Source organism: Bos mutus, chromosome 7 (assembly GCF_027580195.1).
Source record: "Bos mutus isolate GX-2022 chromosome 7, NWIPB_WYAK_1.1, whole genome shotgun sequence".
In the NCBI taxonomy this organism is placed as follows: Eukaryota; Metazoa; Chordata; class Mammalia; order Artiodactyla; family Bovidae; genus Bos; species Bos mutus.
The window spans coordinates 88895357-88919072 of record NC_091623.1 but is presented as its reverse complement, the minus strand read 5'-3'; the positions used below and the strand labels follow the sequence as shown (position 1 = coordinate 88919072).

The window sequence follows — 23716 nt, the reverse complement described above, 5'->3', positions numbered from 1 at the left end:
GTCTTTTGATCCCCTGATGCCTATACTTTCAACCAGATGGCTTTGATGCACATGTATGTATTCTGGTGCCTGCAGTTGTGAGGAACTGAAGCTTTGAAAGTGAAAGTGAAGTCACTCAGTCATGCCTGACTCTTTGCCCACCCCATGGACTGTAGCCTACCAGGCTCCTCTGCCCATGGGATTTTCTGGGCAAGAGTGAGGCTCTGAAGAAGGAGGATAAAAGCAAGAAAAGAAGGAAAAAACACTTAGAAGGAAGACTGATGGGCCGTGCTTACTGCCTCCAGGTAAGCTGTGCTATACAGGCTCCCAGTGGATAGATAGAGTGTGGAAAAAAGAACTCTCTAGACCAAACCTACTTGGAAAGTTTCTTCTCCTCACATGATTTTTTTCCTCAGCCACACAGAGCTGGAAGGTTCTGAACAAAGTTGATGTACATGGTTGGGTAAATGGTTCTGGAATGGAGAGGTGGGGACTGTTGGCAGGCTATGGGAGAAGCTTTGGGTATGGGGAGGAGGCCCAGCAAGGAGGTGAGACCCTACTGCTGGAAGTTCCAAACATGGGACCTCTTCCTCCAGGAAGGCACTACTTTGGTTCCTTTGGCTTTCCTCTATTGCAAGAATCTAATAGTGACTCTCCTTAATCTGAAATCCAGTTAGGACAGTTGGCCTTGAGCAAGCAGTTTCAGCCTGTGGCCCAGAGAAGGCTTGGATAATAAAGTGGAAAGTGTAAAGTATAGCACTGATAGTAGAGGAGCTTCTGATGGCAACTTTGTGCCAGGAGTCTGGAGACTTTGATTCTTGGTTCAGCTCTGACCCTGGCTTTGCCTTTCTTTTCTTGATGCCCTTCTCCGAGAAGTCTGTTCAGCGTCTCTCTCATGGATAGAGTGGAGGATAATGTGCAGGTGAGAGCAGTATGGCTTCAACATATGCATTGTGGTGACGTTGGTTAGCACTGCAAAAGTAGGTTGCAAGGAAATTGTGTAAAGATTTTATACTGGCTCTCAAGAGTTGTAATATATTGAGACCTGAAATATGCTTGGTCCTTTAGTATTTACTTTTCTGATCTTCAAAAAATTTCTGTCTGGTTTGTTTCATGTGACACTCGCACCCCCCGCCCCCCCCCCCGACCCTTTCCTATATGGTGAGGTTGTAACTAGGGGTATGAAGTTGTGAGAGACTTATCTTAGTCTCGTATCCCTTTTATGAATCATCCACTCATCTTCCTGGTTGATGTGTGCACTCTGGCATGGATTCTGGGATTCATATTCCTTATTTGTGATGTTAAATTTCTGGTCCCTATGATTCACCTCAAGAGGAAATATCTGGAGCAGAGCCACAAGGCTGATTAGAAGAGGAAGGGGCAGAGGGAGAAAGATAGGAGGGGTATTGTTGTGAAAGGAAGAAGTAGTGATACAGGGCTGTAGGGTGTAAATAAAATCTCCTGAGCCCCTTCTCACTTGAGAAAGAATGAGTTGGGTAGTGGTCTAATGGCCTTATTTAAGAGGACTTTGTGATGTCAGAGGTGGGGAGTAATCTTTGAGAGTAACATGCTAGCCAGTTTGAGTTCAGGAGGCTGTGTAAAGTTTAAGTTATTCCTAGTTTCTGTTACCTCAGTGTCTGGCTTCCCTCATTATGGTCTCAAGTCTTTCTGGCAGTGAAGAAATTTAACAGGTCAAAATTACAACTATAATAGGTTTACTAAGTATCCCTCATGGAGAAGGCAATGGCACCCCACTCCAGTACTCTTGCCTGGAAAATCCATGGATGGAGGAGCCTGGTAGGCTGCAGTCCATGGGGTCGCTAAGAGTTGGGAACGACTGAGCGACTTCACTTTCACTTTTCACTTTCATGCATTAGAGAAGGAAATGGCAACCCACTCCAGTGTTCTTGCCTGGAGAATCCCAGGGATGGGAAGCCTGGTGGGCTGCTATCTCTGGGGTCGCACAGAGTCGGACATGACTGAAGCGACTTAGCAGCAGCAGTAGCAGCAGCAAGTATCCCTCATACTTTCACACTTCGTATTATCTTCCTTAAATCCCCCTCAAAACTTTACAGTCAAGTAAAAATTTCTTCTTAAACAATCTTACAGGCTAACGAGAAGGAAAATGGAACATTTAAGACATTTTTAGAGTAATGTGATTTTAGAGCTGAAAGGGACTCTAGAGTTTGACCCTACGTTATGGATGAGGGGCTGAGGTCGAGAGTAGGGAAAATACTTACTGAAAGTCACTCAGCTAGTGGTAGGTAATATGGGTCCTGAAAAGCAGAGACGTGACACAGAGGATTCCAAGAATAGAGATGCTCACATGTGGTCTTTCTGAGGCATCAAGGAAGTTTCTTAACCCATTTTTGTGGCTAAGCTTCCCAGGTTGGCTCAGTGGTAAAGAATCCTCCTGCCAGTGCAGGAGCTTCATGAGATGTGGGTTTGATCCCTAAGTTGGGAAGATCCCCTGGAGGAGGAAATGTCAATCCACTGCAGTATTCTTGCTTGGATAATCGCATGGACAGAGGAGCCTGGTGGGCTACAGCCCATAGGGTTGCAGAGTCGGATACAACTGACGGGGACTGAACACGCAAACACCAGTGGCTGATTGCCCCAATTATGCCCCTTGACTGTGGCTATGAGGTACAGACCAGCCTCCAGCATGCCCCCTACATTACGTTTTCACATAGGTGGGTCAGAATTGAGGCTTGAAAGGCAATTGGAGATGCCAGGGTGTGAGAGGTCTTTGACTGGAGATGGGGGATTTAGTTGGAGACTGACTGCTTGGAGCTACAGCTTAAGTCAGATTTTAACATAAGAGACTTTAGGAAGGTGTTTTAGGGTTGTGCTATGGACTTATGGTCTTTCTTTATGGCCTGGGGAAATAAATGCATGTGGTCCCATTGTGATGGCTTTACTGCAGTTTAGCCTCTTGCAGTCAAATAGTATTTGTTTCAGTTCCCTTTTTCTTACTTCTTTCTGTATTCTTCTCGGTTCCATCAGGCTCTTTTACCCTAACTTCTCTTCATCTATCAGACTCTGAGAGCTGCTGTAGAGTTTGGGAGGAGGAATTGGAAAATGAGCTGTGACCTACAAGTCAATTTCCCCAGGTGGATAAAGTCCACTGGAAGCCACAGAGGGGCCTCCTCATTCCAGCAATCTGGCCAGGCTGACAGACTCACAGCCTATGCGGGCAGGGGAGGAGGAGGGGACCAATATTTCTCGGGCTAGTGAGGAACTGCCCAAGTCTTTTCAGTCTAGGCAGAGGAGGCAGGAGGTACTGGGGTCGGCTGGTCGCCTGGGGATGCCTGGGCAGATGTGGAAGCGGCTGGAAAGGTGGCCTTGCACTTGGGTTGCTGTTGCTGCGCTGTTCCTAGGAGACGGAGGAGCAGCAAGCCTGCGGGGGAGGGGGAGCAAGTGGGTTGCTGCTTTTAGCAGCTGAAAGGGCTGCAGGGAGCTCTGGGTAAGACGTTTTCTGCTGCTGCTGATTCTGCGGTAGAAGCTGCCGAGAGTAAGTCAGAGGAAGGAGGATCGAGAGGGAGGTGGCTTCATTTGCAGCCATGCTGAATCACTGCTGCTGATCAGATCTCCTGCTGGTTGGCTGGGAGAACCGAGCAGAACAGAGCTAGGATCCTCCGGTACAGGCACAGCTCAGCAGCTGCCACCCCGGCTGGGCCTCACACAATGGACGGGGAAAGGTATGTATGTGTGTATAAGTGTGTGTGTATGTGTGTTTGTGTATGTATACACGCACTCACGCTGCAGCCACCAGCTTTTGTATTGACGTTGGTTAGACAGGGTTGGAAGACCTGGTCACTGATGGATCCCAGCCGGCAGCAGAGTCAGACCAGGGAAACCCCTTTCCCCAGAGATCTGGCTTCTGCAGAGACAGGTCTGGGTTTGCAGGGCAGCGGAGCACCCTGAAAGAAGTGACTTCCTGACTGGTGTTTGGGAAGAGTTTCAGCATGGGCTGTATCAGGCTGTTTCAAGGAGGCGTTTCCTTTTCCTGGCTACCTTCCCCGGGGTGTTTTTTCTTTGGTGGGTGTTTTTTCATGTCATAGCAGGGCTGGCCTGGCATAGAGTACTTGCTCAAGTTGTCAACAAGCATGCCAAGCTGATGTCTTTCCTAAAAGTGTGTGTATGTGTGTGTTTGTATACCTGTATGCACACACAAGTTCAAGTAAGAAGGAGAGAAATCCATTCAGGTGACACTTGCTCGGAACTTTCCATTTGCATTGAAAAGTTTCCTAATGATAGTGGAAGTTATATTCTTTAGAGAAACTGTTGCTACTTTCATCAGGGGTTTATGAAATAGAAATTACCAGAAGGGAATTTCAGTACTTCTGTTGAGCTGGATCTAACTAGCGAGAGATTTTTTTCCTGGCAGTCCCATGCATTTTAATACATTTTAAGGCTGTTATCTGAGGCTCTGATTCGTTAATTGTGAAGGTGCTGAGTGTGGTGCAGGGGCGGGACACTTCTCTGTGTGCCAAAACGTCTCTTCTTCATTCTGTGAGTCTGCAGCTGGTGGAGAATGAGGCTTGCCTTTTCCTTGAGGTGAGAAGACTAAGAGCCAGTGGACCCCTGAGGGAGGAGGGCTGGTGCTCTGAGTCGCCAGTTTGATTCAGGTGGTGACCAGCTGGTTAAAGGGTAACAGGTCAACTAAGTCAGCAATGCCTAGAGTGTACCTCAATAAACAATTTCTTTGGCATGGATTGTCCCCAGTCTTACATCTCATGGGGGCAAATGATGTCATTAAACCTCTCTAAACCCCATTAGGACTGGCAGGATTGCATAGTGTCCTCTTGTCTGAAGAGGCCCCCAGGGGCTGTCTCTCTTGACGTAACTCCTGGGAAGAGAACTGGGACTTTTTAGACTGAATGTACTGCTGGTTGAGTGTCTCTCCTTGAGTGTCCTTTGCAACAGGAGCTTAGTGTTGGATTCTGTGTAGCCCCCTGGGTGACAGAGCATTTGAAAGCCTGCTTCCTTAGGGCAGAAGTGTACAGTGTCCTCACCTTCTCTTATTGGTCTAGTAGCTAACAGAGGGCAGGGGTGATATGAATGGAGGTTTAGAGATTCTAGATCAAGCCTGTTTGCTTATATATTAGGACTGAAAGGTCCATTTGAGACTAGCAACAGTAGATCAGAACACTGCTTCCCAAGCATTTTGGGGTACTTACTATGTTCTCAGTTTTATGTTCCAAAATGTAATGAGCCCTGGCCTCCTAGGAGCTCTCTTGTTCTTCAGCACTCTGGTGCCTTTCAACTGGGATGGCTGAGGTCTTTGGCATTGCAACCTCTAGTTTTTACACGTGTTCTTTTGCTTTCCTTCTATCAAAAGCAGAGAAATCCAAACCTTGCAGCTTCCAGTGTTCACCAGGTCACCGAGCTCACTACCTTTTGTTCCCACTCTAAGACCAGCTTACCCTGCCAGGCATTCAAGTCTTCTGAAATCTGGCTCCAGTCTCCATTCCTACTGCTCACTCATATACCCCTACTGAGAGATCTATGGGTCTCTCTTGTGATCGCTCATCCTGTGCACTACTACATCCAGACTCAGATCCTTAGCTTCCAGAGTTTCTTTCGCCTGGAATGCCTTTTGCTTTCACTTTTCTAAAAGTTACTCATCTATCAAGGCTGTTTTAAAATTCCACTTTGTCTTGGAAACTTAAGCTCTTCTGGTTCTGGCAGATGTTCTTCCTAATTTCATTACTTCTAGTTTGAATCTCATAGTTGGGTACTGAATAACAGGCCCACCCACAAGATGTTTTTGTGCTTTTGTTTCATATATCTTGTAAGTTCCCATAGTGGGGGATAGGTCCTCAAGGACAAGAATGTTGCTTGTACCTCTGAATACTCCACATTATCTACAGTGTGGCTGGACACATAGTAGGTATTAGATAATTATTTGCGGATTAGCTGACTTTTGTGAGAAGCTCCAGTAACTAAAAATTGCCTCTCCAAGAGGCTATTGAAACCTCTGGCCAGTAGGTTCATCCTTGGCTATCAGCCTTATTATCTCAGCATGGGTAATTGACCCCATGGAATGCTTTGAGGTAGGGGAGAAAAGGAGGAAGTAGGCTTCTTTCACAAGTTCCCTGGGAAACTTGGGGCCAGAGAAACTGGGTGACTGGCCTAGGATCACATGTCAGACCTCCAGAGACTGGAGGGATCCTAAGTCTTGTTCTACATTTAACCTGCTAAAGCTTAATTGGGGCTGTTTTTAAGCATTAAGAATTTTCAGCCAAGAGATTTCTAATGAACAATTTTCTTTCTTTGCCATGAGGTTTTGAAAATAACTTCTACCTTAAAAGGCTATTAATTAAAACATGGGCTTAGGGGTAACATAGAGTTTGCGGTGAATCTATTTCATAAACTTGACCTTGAGTGTGTCACATTTTTTCAGAATTAATATTTCTTTTTGATGTAGAGAGACAGTATCCATATCTCATAGAGTTGTTGTGAAGATCAAAGGAGGCAATATAGATAAAGCACCTAGTAAGTTTTTCTGGCACAGAGTAAGTTTTCAGTAAATGGTAGTTGCTATTATTGTTAGTGTTCATCTATTACCCTGCTGTGCTCCATGATTTGTTCTTGGATACTAACCAAGGCTTATTTCAAGGCCTTCATATATTTATAATCCAAAGCAGATTTTGTGGGACCATTCCCATGAGAAAATTAAGAGGCTATCAGGTCATCATCTTGCATCCATCTGAACTGTCTCCTCACAGTGAGATACCACATAGGGCTTAGCACTTCCTCTTGTAGGGTTCATCAACACTTGTGTGTGTGTGTGTGTGTGCACACGTGTGTGCTCAGTCCTGTCAGACTCTGATTCCTATGGATTTGTAACCCACAAGACACCTGGAATTTTCCAAGCAAGACTACTGCAGTGGATTGCCATTCCCTATTCCAGGGCATCTTCCTGACCCAGGAATTGAACTCGAGTCTCTTGCATCTCCTGCATTGGCAGGCAGGTTCATTACCACTGTGCCACCTAGGAAGCCTTACCTTAGTCCTCTTTTTTATAGACACCCTGAGGCTTCAGATGCCTTGGTGGTTTGGAGCCATGACATCACTACAGTGACAAATTGTGTGTGTGTGTGTGTGTAGAACACATTGAAAATGACAGTAGCTTGGCTACTGGGATTTCATTTAAGTTCTAGAAATTAGCCTTGTGGATGGATTACAGTAAATTCCCAACTTATACAAGGTATCTAGAATGGTCAAATTCATAGAGACAAAAAGTAGACTGGTTGCCAGGGTCTGGGGAGAGGGAGAAATGCTTAATGGGCATGGAGTTTTAATTTAGGGAAATGAAAAAGTTCTGGAAATAGATGGTTGCACAAGAACATATACATACTTAAAGCCTCTGAACTATATTCTTAAAAGGGTAAATTTCAAGTTACATGTATTTTACCACAGTTAAAAAAATTTCCAGGCATAGTCTCTGGGATATTCACAAGAATTGCAGAGAACCACAACTTTTAGAAGAAGCATCACAAAAGGGGGATGTTGGCTGTCCATTTTTATTAAAATTGTGGTGGTTTTATTTATCAGAAGCATCAGGATGCCTCTTATTGCAAGGGGCATTGTGTGCCCAACACTGTGCCTTGAATTTATGAGAGCAGTCCTAAGAGAGAGAATGGCTCATCCTTATGGAGGACAGCCTGCTCCTAGAACCCTGAGAGCTTATTTTTCCATCCTTGATCAGGAACAGATCTTATTAAAACAAAAACAAAAACATGATGTAGGCAGCTAAGTCTCTCCAAACGCTGAGTTTACAACACCCGGTGTATCCCTGGAAAGACCCAGGGAAGAGCAAGTGTTCAGCGCCCCAGGCTTTCTCTTCCTCTCAGCCCTCTCCCACCCATAGAAGGCATGGGTGGAAACTTCTGTAGAAATTTTTGGGCATCACTGCCGCCTGAAGCATATGTGCATTTCAACCATGATAATTGAAACCAAACTTTCCATTTTGGAAATAATTTTTGGTGAAGCAAGGTTTTCAACTGCAAGAAAACAAAGTCAGTTGGAAGAAACCTCTTGATTTCCCCATACCCAGATTTGAGCTTTTAGGTTTTTGCTGCTTGCTAGGTTTTATATTGTTAAGACACATCTATACAAGAACATTTTGGGGTAAGTTTTCTAAAGCAAGTATTTTATTTGATGAAATTTGCCATCATAGAATTGACCTAATTTTTTTTTTTTTTTTTCAATTTCTGGATAAACCTTGAAACTAGGTTAGACTGAAAAGAGCATTGATGCACTGTGTAAAAAATAACTTGAACATGTTTTGTTCTTAAATTTTTTTCTCTATCAAGTTCAGTGGTGGTCAAGTTACAAATCTGTAACTTTTTGTAATTTAAAAGGGTTTTCAGACTCTCAGCCCTGCTTTCATGGACTTTTCTTTTTAACTTGTGAAAGTCTATTGTGAACTCTATCAAAGCCACACACGTGGAAGAGTTCAGCTCTCCTATTCAAACCTAAGAGAAGTTTGGCTTCCAAAAGGCCACATAATGAGGGCTGTGTTTTCTTTCAGTCTTTCTCTCCCCTTGTTTCATTCTGTCTGTCTGAACTCATGTTTTTCTTATATTTTGCATTTTTACCCAGCCTGCTGAAGTGATTGCCTTCTTGGTTTGGAAGGAAGCTATTTGTGAATTGGACTGTTAGGAATGTGGTTAGTAACATACCTGTTCTTGAACTGGTTTATGAAAGAGCACATTACAAGAATGGCAGCAGCTGCTGACTAGCTTTGATGCATCATGGCAGGCTTGTCTGAGTTCTGTCCAATTAATAATATTAACTCCAGTACATACTGTAGTTCCCCACAATCAGTGAAGTGAAATAGTGCCATGGCACAGGTCCTAGGGGATTCAGTTTTTTTCATTGGCTTAGTTTGGCCACACCAAGAAGAACCTCAGGGAGTGGATCATAAGGATTGAGTCTCCCTTGGCCTGTTGGGCTGTGTACATTATCCCAAGACAGTGGACATTGCTATGAAGAGCATAGGCCCTGGAGTGAATTAGACATGGGTCTGGAGTGTCAGTTCTCCACTTAGTAGTTATGTGGGATTTCTGGACAAGTTTTATCTCAGTGCCTGAGGAGGTTATACTTTATAGGGTTGTTCTGAAGATAAAATGAGATAGTAGAGGTAAAGTAAGCTTTCAGTAAACGGTTAACTGTTACTACCCAGGAACCATAGCTTACTGATGCATTATCTTCCCTGGGTCCATGTGGCCTGTTGCGGGGAATCAACTGATGCTTAAACTGAGGTGGCCCAAGTGAAAAAGTAGGAGAATATGGAGCTCTGTAGCAGTCTGTGTGTGGGGGTGTTCCTTGAGGACAGGGCGGCACTATCACACCCTGAGTCCTGTTACTTGGGTATCTTCAAGTGCCAGGTTGTTCATTCATCCAGATGCAGAAATCTCAATTGGGTCATTTTGGCCTTGAACTTTAGGATTGAGAAATATGCTAGTTCTCCCAGAGCTAGTTTACCCAGAGCCCGGTAGGTTCCAAAATTTTCTCTTGTCCTTTGCTGCCCAGACCTGAAGAAGTGGAGTCATGCTGATGAACTCATCATGAGAAACTGAGGTACAACAGTCAGAGTGTCATTTTATTAATTTGTGATGAAAAGTATTACTGGCACAGTGTTCCTGAGGGCCTGCTACCACACTTTCTTGCTTCCTAAAGGAAAGCCACAGGGGAAGCCAACTTGATCAAGAGGCCGCATTTGGGAGCTGGGGACTGAGTAAGGTCATTTGAGTGTTTATAGGCTTCAAGTTCCACAGCAGGGATCTGACATGAGGCTGAACCTAATGATTATCTGATGATTAAATAATTTCTTCCATAGTGTGGGGTGAGCTGGACCAAGAGCTTTCTCAGCCTGATTCTTGTTTTTCAATTTCCCTTTCTAAAGGAAATTTTCTTACCTTTTTTTTTTTAAAGGACATTTTCTTTATTGAGGGATTTTAATGCATTCGGCATAGCCTTCCTCCAACTCACAGAGTTGTGTTGACCCCCGTAGGTGACTTTGCCTCTCTTTATTCTGTCTCATTTATAGCTTGACCATCATGCGTTTGGACTCTATCAGTGTGGCCCATGCTGCCTGAACTTTATTTGCATCTCTTGAAGACTTTCAGCAGGGATGCAGTTCTTAACTCTCAACAGTGTTTCTTAGACTCCCCTTTCCTCTCCTCTCCATTCTCTCACACCCTGGATGCTCCAGAGTTCCTCATTTGGCAGATTCCCCAAACACATCTGGACAGTTAGATGCTCAGAGGTTTCTATTTCTCCTGCTTTGCTGACATGCATGCTATTGTCCTTTCTATTCATTGCCTGGATTTTTCTTAGTGATGGAAAGAGCCTAAGAACTAATGCAACAGGCAGTAACTCTTCTTGCTTTCTTCCTTCTTCTCTAGAGGAGTGTGACTTTCTCTTCTACCCCTGCCCACCCCGCTTCCTGTCAAGAGCTTCCTGATTCTGTATCACCAATGCAGGAAACTAGTTTGGCTAAGAAAGCTCCTCCCCTCCCCCTACCACCTCCTTTGGGGAAGGACAGAGAGGGAAGTTGAGAGGGATAAAGCTATAATTATTTTAGAGGATATGAGAAAAGATGGGATAGTTGGTAGTTATACCTCATTTACTTGTCCGTCCATTCAGTTACTCAATAATAATTTACTGAGTACCTGCCATGTGCCATAGGCTGATAATATAGAGGGAAATAAGATACCATCCTGGTTCTTATGGAGCTCAAAATCTAGGGTGGGCAGTGGTATGCAAGAACCAGCATTCACCCACTTGCTAGAGCTGCTTGCTAAATTTTTAAGAATTTTGTGAGTCAGTCATTTAAATACAGCCCTTATTTTAAAAATTATGTGATTTACTAATAAATTATATTAAAGACATAGTAAAGACTCATCTCTTCCTAATTATTTTACTAATGGGCTTCCTTGGTGGCTCAGATAGTAAAGAATCTGCCTGCAAAGTGGGAGACCGTCAGCAAGAGGTCTGAGGGTTGATGAAAATGAGCTAGACATAGGGGACAATGGGTGGGGATAGGGCAAAAGAACTTGGTATATTTAGGCAATTGTGAATATTTTAGTACTTGAGTAACAAAAAGTCTTCAGGACAGCAATGAAATGAGGAAGCACCAGGCTGGGTCTCTGAGATTTCTTCTGTATGCAGTGAGGAACCAGTGAGAGGTTTCACATAGGACGTGCCATGCACACTGACATTCTGTAAAGATCATTCCGAAGTCTTTGAGGAGGAAGTTACTGTAGTAACCAACCCAGGTAAGATCCTGATGGCCTGGACTGAAGTCGTGGCAGTGACTAGGGAATGGGGTAGAGAGACTTTAAAGGACCTAGGACTGATGGGACTTGTGGTAGTATGTGAAGTGAGAGAGGGAGGGAAGAAGACATCCAATGATATCCCAACTTCTGCCTTGCGTAGGTGAGTGGGTAGTTGGGTATGACTCTGAGACAGAGAGTACAGAAAGATGAGCAAGCTTCAGAGAAGGTGGGGAGCATCAGTTTAGTATAAGTTACTATGAAAAATCTAAGTTGGGGAGTCAGTTCAGATACTAGATATATAGATCTGGACTTTAGAGGAGAGGGGAGGGTAGGAGAAAAGGCTGTGGGAGGTGGCATGCCATGAAAGAGGGCCTAATGTTTACAGTTTATGTATTTTTGTTTATAACTCATAACTATTATAAGATTTTATGTGTATTAATTTATAGTTTAATTTTGAAGACCAACTTTCATTTTTAAGATTGTTAGGGTTGGGGGCAGTGTTTGGGGCAGACCATCCCCACTCTGCTCTACTGTCCACCACCCACAGGGACAAAGTGGAGGGTTTTCAGATCAGATTTCATTGATGGTAAATAGCCACAGTTATCAAGACAGTATGGTACTGGCACAAAGACAGAAATATAGATCAATGGAACAAAATAGAAAGCCCAGAGATAAATCCACGCACATATGGACACCTTATCTTTGACAAAGGAGGCAAGACTATACAATGGATTAAAGACAATCTCTTTAACAAGTGGTGCTGGGAAGTCTGGTCAACCACTTGTAAAAGAATGAAACTAGACCACTTTCTAACACCATACACAAAAATAAACTCAAAATGGATTAAAGATCTCAACGTAAGACCAGAAACTATAAAACTCCTAGAGGAGAACATAGGCAAAACACTCTCCGACATACATCACAGCAGGATCCTCTATGACCCACCTCCCAGAATATTGGAAATAAAAGCAAAAATAAACAAATGGGACCTAATTAACCTTAAAAGCTTCTGCACATCAAAGGAAACTATTAGCAAGGTGAAAAGACAGCCTTCAGAATGGGAGAAAATAATAGCAAATGAAGCAACTGACAAACAACTAATCTCAAAAATATACAAGCAACTCCTACAGCTCAACTCCAGAAAAATAAATGACCCAATCAAAAAATGGGCCAAAGAACTAAATAGACATTTCTCCAAAGAAGATGTACAGATGGCTAACAAACACATGAAAAGATGCTCAACATCACTCATTATCAGAGAAATGCAAATCAAAACCACTATGAGGTACCATTTCACACCAGTCGGAATGGCTGCGATCCAAAAGTCTACAAATAATAAATGCTGGAGAGGGTGTGGGAAAAGGAACCCTCTTACGCTGTTGGTGGAATGCAAACTAGTACAGCCACTATGGAGAACAGTGTGGAGATTCCTTAAAAAAACTGGAAATAGAACTGCCTTATGATCCAGCAATCCCACTGCTGGGCATACACACTGAGGAAACCAGAAGGGAAAGAGACACGTGTACCCCAATGTTCATCGCAGCACTGTTTATAATAGCCAGGACATGGAAGCAACCTAGATGCCCATCAGCAGATGAATGGATAAGAAAGCTGTGGTACATATACACAATGGAGTATTACTCAGCCATTAAAAAGAATACATTTGAATCAGTTCTAATGAGGTGGATGAAACTGGAGCCTATTATACAGAGTGAAGTAAGCCAGAAGGAAAAACATCAATACAGTATACTAATGCATATATATGGAATTTAGAAAGATGGTAACAATAACCCGATTATGCGAGACAGCAAAAGAGACACTGATGTATAGAACAGTCTTATGGACTCTGTGGGAAAGGGAGAGGGTGGGAAGATTTGGGAGAATGACATTGAAACATGTAAAATATCATGTAAGAAACGAGTTGCCAGTCCAGGTTTGATGCACGATACTGGATGCTTGGGGCTAGTGCACTGGGACGACCCAGAGGGATGGTATGGGGAGGGAGGAGGGAGGAGGGTTCAGGATGGGGAACACATGTATACCTGTGGCGGATTCATTTTGATATTTGGCAAAACTAATACAATTATGTAAAATTTAAAAATAAAATCAATCAATGCAAAATAAATAAATAAATAAATAATGTCATGAAGACCTGCTGTGGGCATGGCCTTCTGCTGGGCAGGCTAAACTGTTGAGAGTCCTTGGACACATTGTCCTTGCTTACCAGGAACATGGAGACTAGCATGGGGGGCTGGGTGTTCAAATATGTGCTATGAAAAGGTCATCAAACGCATTCGTATCCTATGTGCAGTTGGGTTACAGGCCAGAAATACCACAACAGTTTAGGGGAGGCAGGGATCACTTAGGAATGAAGTAGTCAAAGGACTTCACAGAGGAGGCAAAACTTAACCCAGGCCATCCTGGAAGACTGGAAAATTCAAAGACTAACACAACAAGGAAGAGCAAGCTTCCCAGTTACTAGTCACAGGAGAGCTGTCAGCGCTTCCAGAATGTCTCTCTTTGATCTACATCTGTCCCGTATATGTAAAATAGAACTAATAATGTCTGTCCACTGGCCCTTTATGAGCTCTAATCTCATAAAGTTTCTGTCAGAAGCCTTTAGTTGTTCTCTGATCAATACCAGATATTTTCTCTTCCTGGCTTTTAAGTCTCTGCAATTTGAAGACAGTATTTACAATGAATATTTGTGCAGTGTTTTACAGTTTCTAAATTTACTCCAGGAATGCAAATATAGTTTAGTATTAGAAAATATGTCATATACCACATTAACAGATTAAAGGGAAACATCCATATGATCATCTCATTAGATTCACAAAAAGATTTGATAAAATTAATATAATTTATGATTAAAATTAAAATGTGAGTTTAATTTGATAAAGGCCATCTACAAAAATCCTAAAATTAACATACAATGAGGAAACATCACAAACATCTTTTTTAAATTTAGAATGAGAAAGATGACAAGAATATTCATTAGGACATTTTATGTTTATCATTCTGTGATATGTGTCTAAAGGTGGCATAACAAAGTGAGTAGGGAAAAAGAAAAAGTATTCAATAAGTGGAACTTACAGGAAAAAATTAGATCCATATTTCATATGGTGACATAAAAATCAACATTAGATAAAATAAGGGCTTAAATATCAAAAGAAAAATCATTAAACTTTTAGTATAAAATAGAAACATATCTATCTGGCCTGGAGTAGGGAAGGACACTTAAGTTATGAAAGAAATTATACTTGTGGGATTTTTAATAGGAAGTTTTAAATTTTTACTAAGTCCTCCCTCTCCTTGATAACTTTCTCTGTTTTGAGATTTTCTTAATGTTTTTAAACACATGATTCTGCCTTGATATTTATCATCCTGTGCTTAGCTAACTTCTTTGTACCTAGAATGCAAACAGTCCCACAGTTCGGATGTCTGTGGCTTACATTTTTCTGCTGAACTAAAAGTGGGAAGGAAGCCAGTAGAGGCGAGTGTCCTGGTTAGACAAGCTGTGGCTCTGGCATGCTGGTTATATTGGAATGTTCCAATGTTACGAGTCCCAGTGTGAGATCTAGAGAGACTCTCAGGTCTCCAAAACGTTATCTTAACCATAGCAACCCCTTTCTTGAGCCAGTTTGCAAGGCTACGTGGTTACATCAACAGAGGCCCACTAGAGAAAGGCAAAGGAAGTTACTGTCAGTGTCTTAGAGTTAGTGTGAACTGTGGGTCCCCAAATCTACACCAGTGGAGAAGGTTCTGGTTTTCTGTGAGAAGGCAAAGCTTAGTCTGGTCCAAACAGACATAACTCCAAGGTCCCAGACTTGGCTTGGAGCTGAATAGTTTTATCAGTTTGGGGAGAAAGTCCTTTTCTTGCTCATTTTTTTGATTCTTCTTTCCCACCCCACCATCAAGTTTAGACTTGTTGCTTGGAAGTGATTGAGCACCTTGCTGGTATCCCACAGGAATGAGTGTTTTGTCTTTGGTGTAGAAGCCTTTAAGATTATAGGTGCCTCTTGATAGTCACCACTTGCTCACCTAACCCACATATAGTCATTTTATAAGTTACAATCCCTTGTCTTTCTATGGGATTATGGTTTCTCCAAAGCTTTCACTCTTATGCCACTTTTCTCCATGCTGTGGCCAATGTGATCTTCCTAAAGCACACATGTATTCACTTGCTTCCTGCTCCACTTCTTAAAACTCTGAGGGTTTCTCATTGTTTCAGAATGAAATCCAAACTCCTTAGCTTTGTTTTTATGTGGCACTTGTAAGACCACTTTTAGTTTTACTGAACTTGTAGTGCTCTGATTCCACTGGACTCCTTTTCTCTAGGTCTTTGTTCATATTGTTTCCTCTGTTTCCCCATCTTCCTTCTTACCTGGTTAATTTCTGCTATTCCTTAAGATTTGTATTCTTCCTCAGCTTCTAGCAATTTTTTCCTCAGCCTGCCATCACTGAGATAGTTGCCTATCCTTTGTGCTTCTGTGTGGGCATGCACGCTAAGTTGCCTCAGTTGTGTCTGACTCTTTGCGACCCTATGGACCGTAGCGTACCAGGCTCCTCTGTCCATGGGATTCTCCAGACAAGAATACTGGAGTGGGTTGCCATTTCCTCCTCTGGGGGATCTTCCTACCCAGGAATCGAACCCGCATCTCTTATGTCTCCTGCATTGGCAGGTTCTTTACCACTAGCACCACTTGGGAATCCCTTTGTGCTTCTGTAATTCCAATCAGATCATAATACTCTGATATGTTTAAATGTTGACTTGGCTTTCTCCATCTCTGAAGTCTAAGCGTTATGAAAGCATGATCTGTGACTTACTTATTATGTTTCTCTTGAATTTAAACACAGTGCTTGGCATGTAGTAAGCTCCACTAAATGTTTGTTGAATGAACCTACATCCCTGTGAAGTGAGTGGGGTACAGTGCTTAGTCTCCCCTCACCCCATACCCTTTTAGGGATGGAGAGATGGAGAATAAGCATCATGACCTCCCAAAAAGTCACACCAGTGCTTGATGGAAGAAGCTGAACTAGGGTCTGAGGGGTACATTTTGCACTGGAAGATCCTGAAGAAATTCCTGACCCAGTGATTTCCTTCCCTTCTGGGCCTGTGGTGAAGGAAAAGACTGACAGAGATGCCCCTGGTGGGTGGGCAAATGGATGGGTTTGTGACAGTTGGATCAATGAGTTTGCCAACGTGTGATCTTCTCTCTCCTCTCCCACTCTCTTCCTGTTCACAGCATCAAACCGAGCTCCCAGCCTCTGATACAGACTGGGGATGATGAAAAGAACCAGAGGACCATCACTGTCAACCCTGCCCACATGGGGAAGGCGTTCAAGGTTATGAATGAACTGCGGAGGTACTTTTCCTATTTTGCCCGTGCCCTTTTGGAAGGAACTTGCTGGGTGAGCGTCATCATGGTTTGAGAACAGAAGTCAGAACACCACCACCTAGTGAAGTCTGACTCTTCCCCACCCACTCTCAGTCAGTTGGCTTTCCCTTTCGAATTCTGATAGAGACAGAATGACTCCCCCAAAGCTCTCTCTTTTCTTTGTATTTATTTAACACCTATCATTTTAGTGCTTAATCACTGGGGAAAAATCCTTTATGGTTGCACCAGTTCTGTTCATAAACTTGATTTCCAACTGAACCAGCTGCTTGAAGGCCAATAATAGAGTGATTGCAACACCTACACACAATTGCAGAGTAAAGATTGCAGATGCCATGCATTTTCTTTTGGCCTCTCTCTCTTTCTTTGGTCTCAACTTTGTCTTTGTCAAGGCAGCCACAGGACAGGGAGAATACCTAGCTTCTAAAATGCAATTTAACTTAAAAAGAAAGAAATGAAGTGCAAAAGCACTCATTCTCACTGAGCTAAACAGTGACGGGTATGCAGACTATTTGTAAGGCCAAGGTGCATGTTTGCTGAGCTTTGTTGCAAGACAGGTTCAGGACATTGAATGAGTTTTTTTGTATGAAGGCTGTGCATACAACCTCTTCTTTATCAGAGCTTCCTTTGCCCATGCCATTATTTTTCTTTTTTATTGAAATACAGTTGATTTACAATGTTGTGATATTTTCAGATGTATAGCAAAGTGATTCAGTTATATATACTTTTTCAGATTCTTTTCCATTATAGGTTATTGTAAGATATTGAATATAGAGTTCCCTGTGAAAGTGAAAGTCACTCAGTTGTATCTGACTCTTTGGGACCCCAGGGACTATACAGTCCATGAAATTCTCCAGGCCAGAATACTGGAGTGGGCAGCTTTTCCCTTCTCCAGGGGATCTTCCTAACCCAGGGATCAAACCCAGGTCTCCCTCATTGCAGACAGATTCTTTACTGGCTTATCCACAAGGGAAGCCCAAGAATACTGGGGTGTATAGCCTATTCCTCCTCCAGCAAATCTTCCTGATCCAGGAATCGAACCGAGATCTCCTGCATTGCAGGAGGATTTTTTACCAACTGAGCTATCAGGGAATTCTGCAGGCCAGAATACTGGAGTGGGTAGCCTTTCCCTTCTCCAGGGGATCTTTCCAACCCAGGGATCGAACCCAAGTCTCCTACATTGCGGGCGGATTCTTTACCAGCTGAGCCACAAGGGAAGCCCCATGGTTCCCAGTGCTATAAAGTAAATCCTTGCTGTTTATCTATTTTAGATATAGAAGTGTATATCTGTTAATTCCAAACTCCTAATTTGTCTCTCCCCACTACCCTTTCGCCTTTGGTGACCATAAGTTTGTTTTCTGTGTCTGTGAGTCTATGTCTCTTTTGTTAATAAGTTCATTTGAATTGTAATGTTAGATTCCACATCTAAGTTATATCATGTGATATTTATCTTGCTCTCTCTGACTTTCTTCACTTTTAGTATGACAATCTCTAGGTCCATCTATGTTGCTGCAAATGGCATTTTTTTTTTATGGCTGAGTAGTATTCTGTTATATATATAATGTTTTATATGTATACACTCATACACACACACGCATATAATGGAGATCTATGTGAAAGTGAAAGTTGCTCAGTTGTATTTGACTCTTTGCGATCTCATAGACTACAGTCCATGGAATTCTCCAGGCCAGAATACTGGAGTGGGTAACCGTTTCCTTCTCCAGGGGATCTTTCCAACCCAGGGCCTGAACCCAGGTCTCCTGCATTGCAGGCAGATTCTTTACCAGCTGAGCCACCAGGGAAGCTTATATATCTATATCTATACGTATATATACACACCCACACCCACACCCACACACACCATATCTTCTTCTTCTTTTTTTTTTTTACTACCACCAGCACCTATTTATTACCTTGAAAAAGTCTTAAAGACATTTATCATTTGTAAAATGCATCATTATCAGTGCTTTTCCACTTAAAAAGAGAAACACTGCCATTAAGCCATAATATGCCATTAGCTGCTAGATGCCATCTAGTTTTCTATGATGTTAACTCTGCAAAAATGTACATACGTACATTTTATGGATGTTAACATATGGAGAAACAAAATACAGTTAAAAAGGGAAGGAAAAGGAAAATTAACAAATTTCTGTACATATTAATGAATATATATATTCACAGGATGAAAAAAAATGTATATACCATATCTTCTTTATCCATTCATCTATCAATGGACATTTAGGTTACTTTTATATCTTGGCTATTGTAAATAGCCAAGATATGGAGTACATGTATCTTTTTGAATTAGAGTTTTTGTCTTTCCTGGATATATGCCCAGGAATGGGATTGCTGGATCATATGGTAAGTCTATTTTCATTTTTTAAGGAATTTTTATGCTGTTCTCCATAGTGGCTGTACCAATTTACATTCCTTCTGACAGTGTAGGAGGATTCCCTTTTCTCTACACCCTCTTCAGTATTTATTATTTGTAGATTTTTTGATGATGGCCATTCTGATCAGGGTTAGGTGATGCCTCATTGTAGTTTTGATTTGTGTTTCTCTAATAATTAGTGATGTTGAGCATCTTTTCATGTGTTTGTTGTACCAATGCCATTATTTATCACATATTTCATCTTATTGTATGTTATAACTGTTTATCTCCTCTTTTCTCTGTAGTTCATGAGCTTCCTGAGGGCAGGAACAATTTCTGAATCATTTTAATCTCTAGCACCTAGTACTTCATAGGAGCTTTGAGTTATTCACTAAAGATCCCCAGACACACTGGCTAGGCTCTGAGATGTGTGGGAGAGGGTGCAAGGTAAAAAATGATAATAGGTCAATGAAAATGGTCTTCCTACAGTGCAAAAAAGTGTTATGAAGGAAAAATGTATCAGGTGCCTGCCAGGTGGCAGGTGTGCAGTAATTATTAGTTTCTTAAAGGGTGTCATGAAAGAAAGCATGTAAAACTGCAACTTTGGAGAACACATCCTAAGGGGAAAGATGCCTGAGCTAAATTCTAAAGGACAAGTAAGAGTTAGAGAAATGGAAAGTGGTAAGGTTAGGGAGATGTCTTCCAGGCAGAGAAAATGGCATGAGCAAAGCACGTATAGCTGAAGATGTAATTGTTGCGTAGGGGTTTGAACTACTTGTAAAAACAATTCTATATCCCTTTACTTGTTTTTCTTTTCTGCAGGGTCTAGGCTTTGGCATTAAAAACCAAGTTAAATTAGATTTGTCTTATGCTCTATTGCTCAATTTTTATTAATATTAGGCTTCCTGCCAGATTTCCTAGAAGCTCCATCCATAGTTGTTTTAGGCGGTGGATAGTGCTAACATTTATGCCTAATGTTTCTTTGTCACTAAAGAATTTGTATTGTGTTCCCTAGACACTATTGAAGTGCCTCATTTTGTTCCCTTGAGTATGGCTTGTGTCCTTTATCTGATTTAAGGCTTCAGGTCTCCAAATAAACAACCTAACATTACACATGGAGGAATTAGAAAAGAAGTTTAATCGAGGCTCAAAATTAGCAGAAGGAAAGAATTAATAAAGATTAGAGCAGAGATCAAATGAAATAGAGATTAGAATGACAATAGGAAAAAAATGAAGCTAAGAGTTTTTTTGAAAGAATAAACAAAATTGACAAATCTTTAGCTAAACTAAGACAAAAGAGAGAGAACACAAAATTATAAATGAAAAAGGAGACATTACAACTGTTATCACAGAAATACAAATGATTGTAAGAGGCCACTATGAACAATTATATGCCAACAAATTGGATAATCTAGAGTAAATGGATAAATTCCTTGAAACATATGAACTACCAAGACTGAATCAAGAAGTAGAGAATCTGAACAAACCAATAATAATTAAGGAGATTGAATCAGTAAGCAAAAATCTCTCAACAAAGAAAAGCCTATGACTGGATCATTTCACTGGTGAATTCTACCAAATTTCAAAGAAGAATTAACACCAATCCTTCTCAAACTCTTCCCAAAACTCGAGGAGGATGAAACACTCCCAAACTTATTTTAACAAGGCCAGCATTACCCTGATATCAAAGCGAGATAAGGACACTACAAGAAAAGAAAACTATAGACCAATATCCCTGACAAGTATTAACGTAAAATTTTTAAACAAAATACTGCTGCTGCTGCTAAGTCGCTTCAGTCGTGTCCGACTCTGTGCGACCCCATAGACGGCAGCCCACCAGGCTACCCCATTCCTGGGGTTCTCCAGGCAAGAACACTGGAGTGGGTTGCCATTTCCTTCTCCAATGCGTGAAAGTGAAAGTGAAGTCTCTCAGTCATGTCTGACTCTTCACGACCCCATGGACTGCAGCCTACCAGGCTCCTCCGTCCATGGGATTTGCCAGGCAAGAGTACTGGAGTGGGTTGCCATCGCCTTCTCCTAAACAAAATACTAGCAAACAGTATATGTATGATCTGGTAAAATATGATCTGATGAAAGGATCAAATACTATGATCAACTGAGATTTATCCCTGGGGTGCAAGGGTGATTCAAGGTAAATCAATAAAGATGATACACCGTGTTCATAGAATGAAGGATAAAAGCCATAACATCTTTTTAATAGAGCAGGAAAAGTGTTTAACAAAATTCAGCATCCCAACAAATTGGGTATAGAAGGATTATACCATAACATGTTAAAAGCCCTATGTGACAAACCCATAGCTAACGTCACATTGAATGGTGAAAGTTTGAAAGCTTTTCCTTTGAGGTCAGGAACAAGACAAGGGTGCCCACTTTCACTACTCTTTTTGATCATAGTACTGGAAGTTCTAGCCAGAGTAATTAGGCAACAGAAAGAAATAAAGGCATCCAAATTAGAAAGGAAGAAATAAAATTGTCTCTTTGCAGATAACATGGTTCTGTATATAAAAAACCCTACAAGACTCCACCAAAAAAACTGTTAGAACTTAAAAACAAATTTGGTAAATTTGCAGGATACAAAATCAACATACAAAAATCAGTTGCATTTCTATACACTGATAGTGAGTTGTCTGAAAAAGAAATAAAGATAACAATCTCATTTTAAATAGTGTCAAAACAATGAAACATTTAATAATAAATTTAACCAAGAAGGTGAAAGATCTGTACACTGAAAACTTGATGAGAGAGATTGAAGAAGACACAAATGAAAGATGTCCTGTGTTCTTGCATCAAAAGAATAGCGTTAAAATGTTCATATTCCCCAAGTTATCTGTAGATTCACTGCAATCCCTATCAAAATTCCCATGGCCTTTTTTCACAAAAATAGAGAAAACATTCTTAAAATTTGAATGGAATCAACAAAAGACCCTAAATAGCCAAAGCAATCTTGTAAAAGGAGAACATAGTTGGAAACATTACACTCTCTGATTTCAAACTACAGTTGGCCCCTGAACAACATGGGTTTGAACTTCGAGGGTCCACTTATGTGAATTTTTTTTTTTTTCACTAACTGCTATAGTACTGCACTATCTGTGATTCCATATCTCGGATATGAAATTGTGGATATGGAGAGCTGATATAAAGTTAGATGTGGGTTTTCCACTGCATGTGGGGGGAAGTTGGCACTCCTAATCCCCACATTGTTCAAGGGTCAAGTGTATGTGACAAAGCTGTGGTAATCAGAACAGTATGGTATAGACATAGGCCAGTGGAACAGAATTGAGAGCCCAGAAATAAATCCACATGGATATGGTCAACTCATATTTGGCAGGGGAGCCAAGAGTATTTAATGGGGAACGGATAGTCCTTCATCACATGGTATTAGGATAACTAGATGTTCACCTGCAAAAGAATGAACTTGGATGCCTATCTTATATAACTCAAAATGGATTTAAAACTTAAATGTTAAGACCTGAAACCATAAAGCTCCTGGAAGAAAACAGGGGAAAAAATAAATAGGACTCCATTAAACTAAAAGCTTCTGCACAGCAAAGGAAATGATCAACAAAATGAAAAGGCAACCTATGAAAGGAAGAAAATACTGGCACACCATAAATTTGAGGAAGGGTTAATATCCAAAATATATAAAACATAGAACTCAGAAAAAAATGGTTAAAAATGGGCAAAGGACCTGAATGAACATTTTTTCCAAAGAAGATACCCAAATGGCCAACAGGTACGTGGGAAGGGGCTTAACATTACTCATCATCAGGGAGACTCAAATCAGAACCACAATGAGGTATCACCTCACACCTGTTAGAATGGCTACTATCAAACAAATAAACAAAAAACCCTGAGAGATAACAAGTGCTGCTGAGGCTGTGGAGAAAAGGGAACCTTTGTGTGCTATTGGTAGGAATGCAAATTAGTACAGCTGCTATTGAAAACAATATGGAAGTTCCTCAAAAAATTAAAAATTGATCTGCTGTACAATCTAGCAATCACACTCTGGGCATGTATCTGAAGAAAATGAAATCACTTTCTCAAAGAGATATCTGCACCTCCAGGTTCATTGCAGCAGTATTCACAGTAGCAAAGACATGAACACAACGTCAAGTTTTGGTCAGTAAATGAATGGCTACATAAAATGTGGTATATTTACACAATGGAATATTATTCAACTGTAAAAAAGAAAGAAGTCCTGTCATTTGCACCAATGTGGATAAACCTTGAGGGCATTGTATTTAGTGAAGTAACTCAGAGAAAACCAAAGACTCTATGATTTCATTTATGTGTGAAGTCTTAAAAAGCTGAACTCTCAGAGAGTAGATTAGTGGTTGTCAGGGAGTGGAGGTTGTGGGAAATGGGGAAGTGTTGGCCAAAGGGTACAAACTTCCAATTATAAGAAGAGCAAGTTCTGGAGATCTTATGTATAATGTGGTAACTATAGTTATCAATACTGTATTGTATACTTGAAAGTTGCTAAAAGAGTAGATCTTAAAAGTTCTCACCGGAAGAGTGAAAGTTGTAATTATGTGTGGTGATGGATGTATTACCTTATTGTGGTAATTATTTCACTGCTGCTGCTGCTGCTAAGTCGCTTCAGTCGTGTCTGACTCTGTGCGACCCCATAGACGGCAGCCCACCAGGCTCCCCCA

General features: G+C 41.4%; 1 protein-coding gene across 2 annotated transcripts in view; it reads left to right on the top strand.

Moving 5' to 3' along the window:
* The first annotated feature begins 2887 nt into the window (after positions 1-2887).
* The window catches only part of KLHL3 (kelch like family member 3), a 127085-nt gene continuing 106256 nt past the window's right edge, over positions 2888-23716 (top strand). For both annotated transcript variants that reach the window (XM_070374383.1, XM_005891693.2), the window contains exons 1-2: positions 2888-3680; positions 16520-16639. In XM_070374383.1, coding sequence (XP_070230484.1) covers positions 3667-3680; positions 16520-16639 — 134 coding nt within the window. In that variant the 5' untranslated portion in view covers positions 2888-3666. The remainder of the gene's footprint in view (positions 3681-16519; positions 16640-23716) is intronic.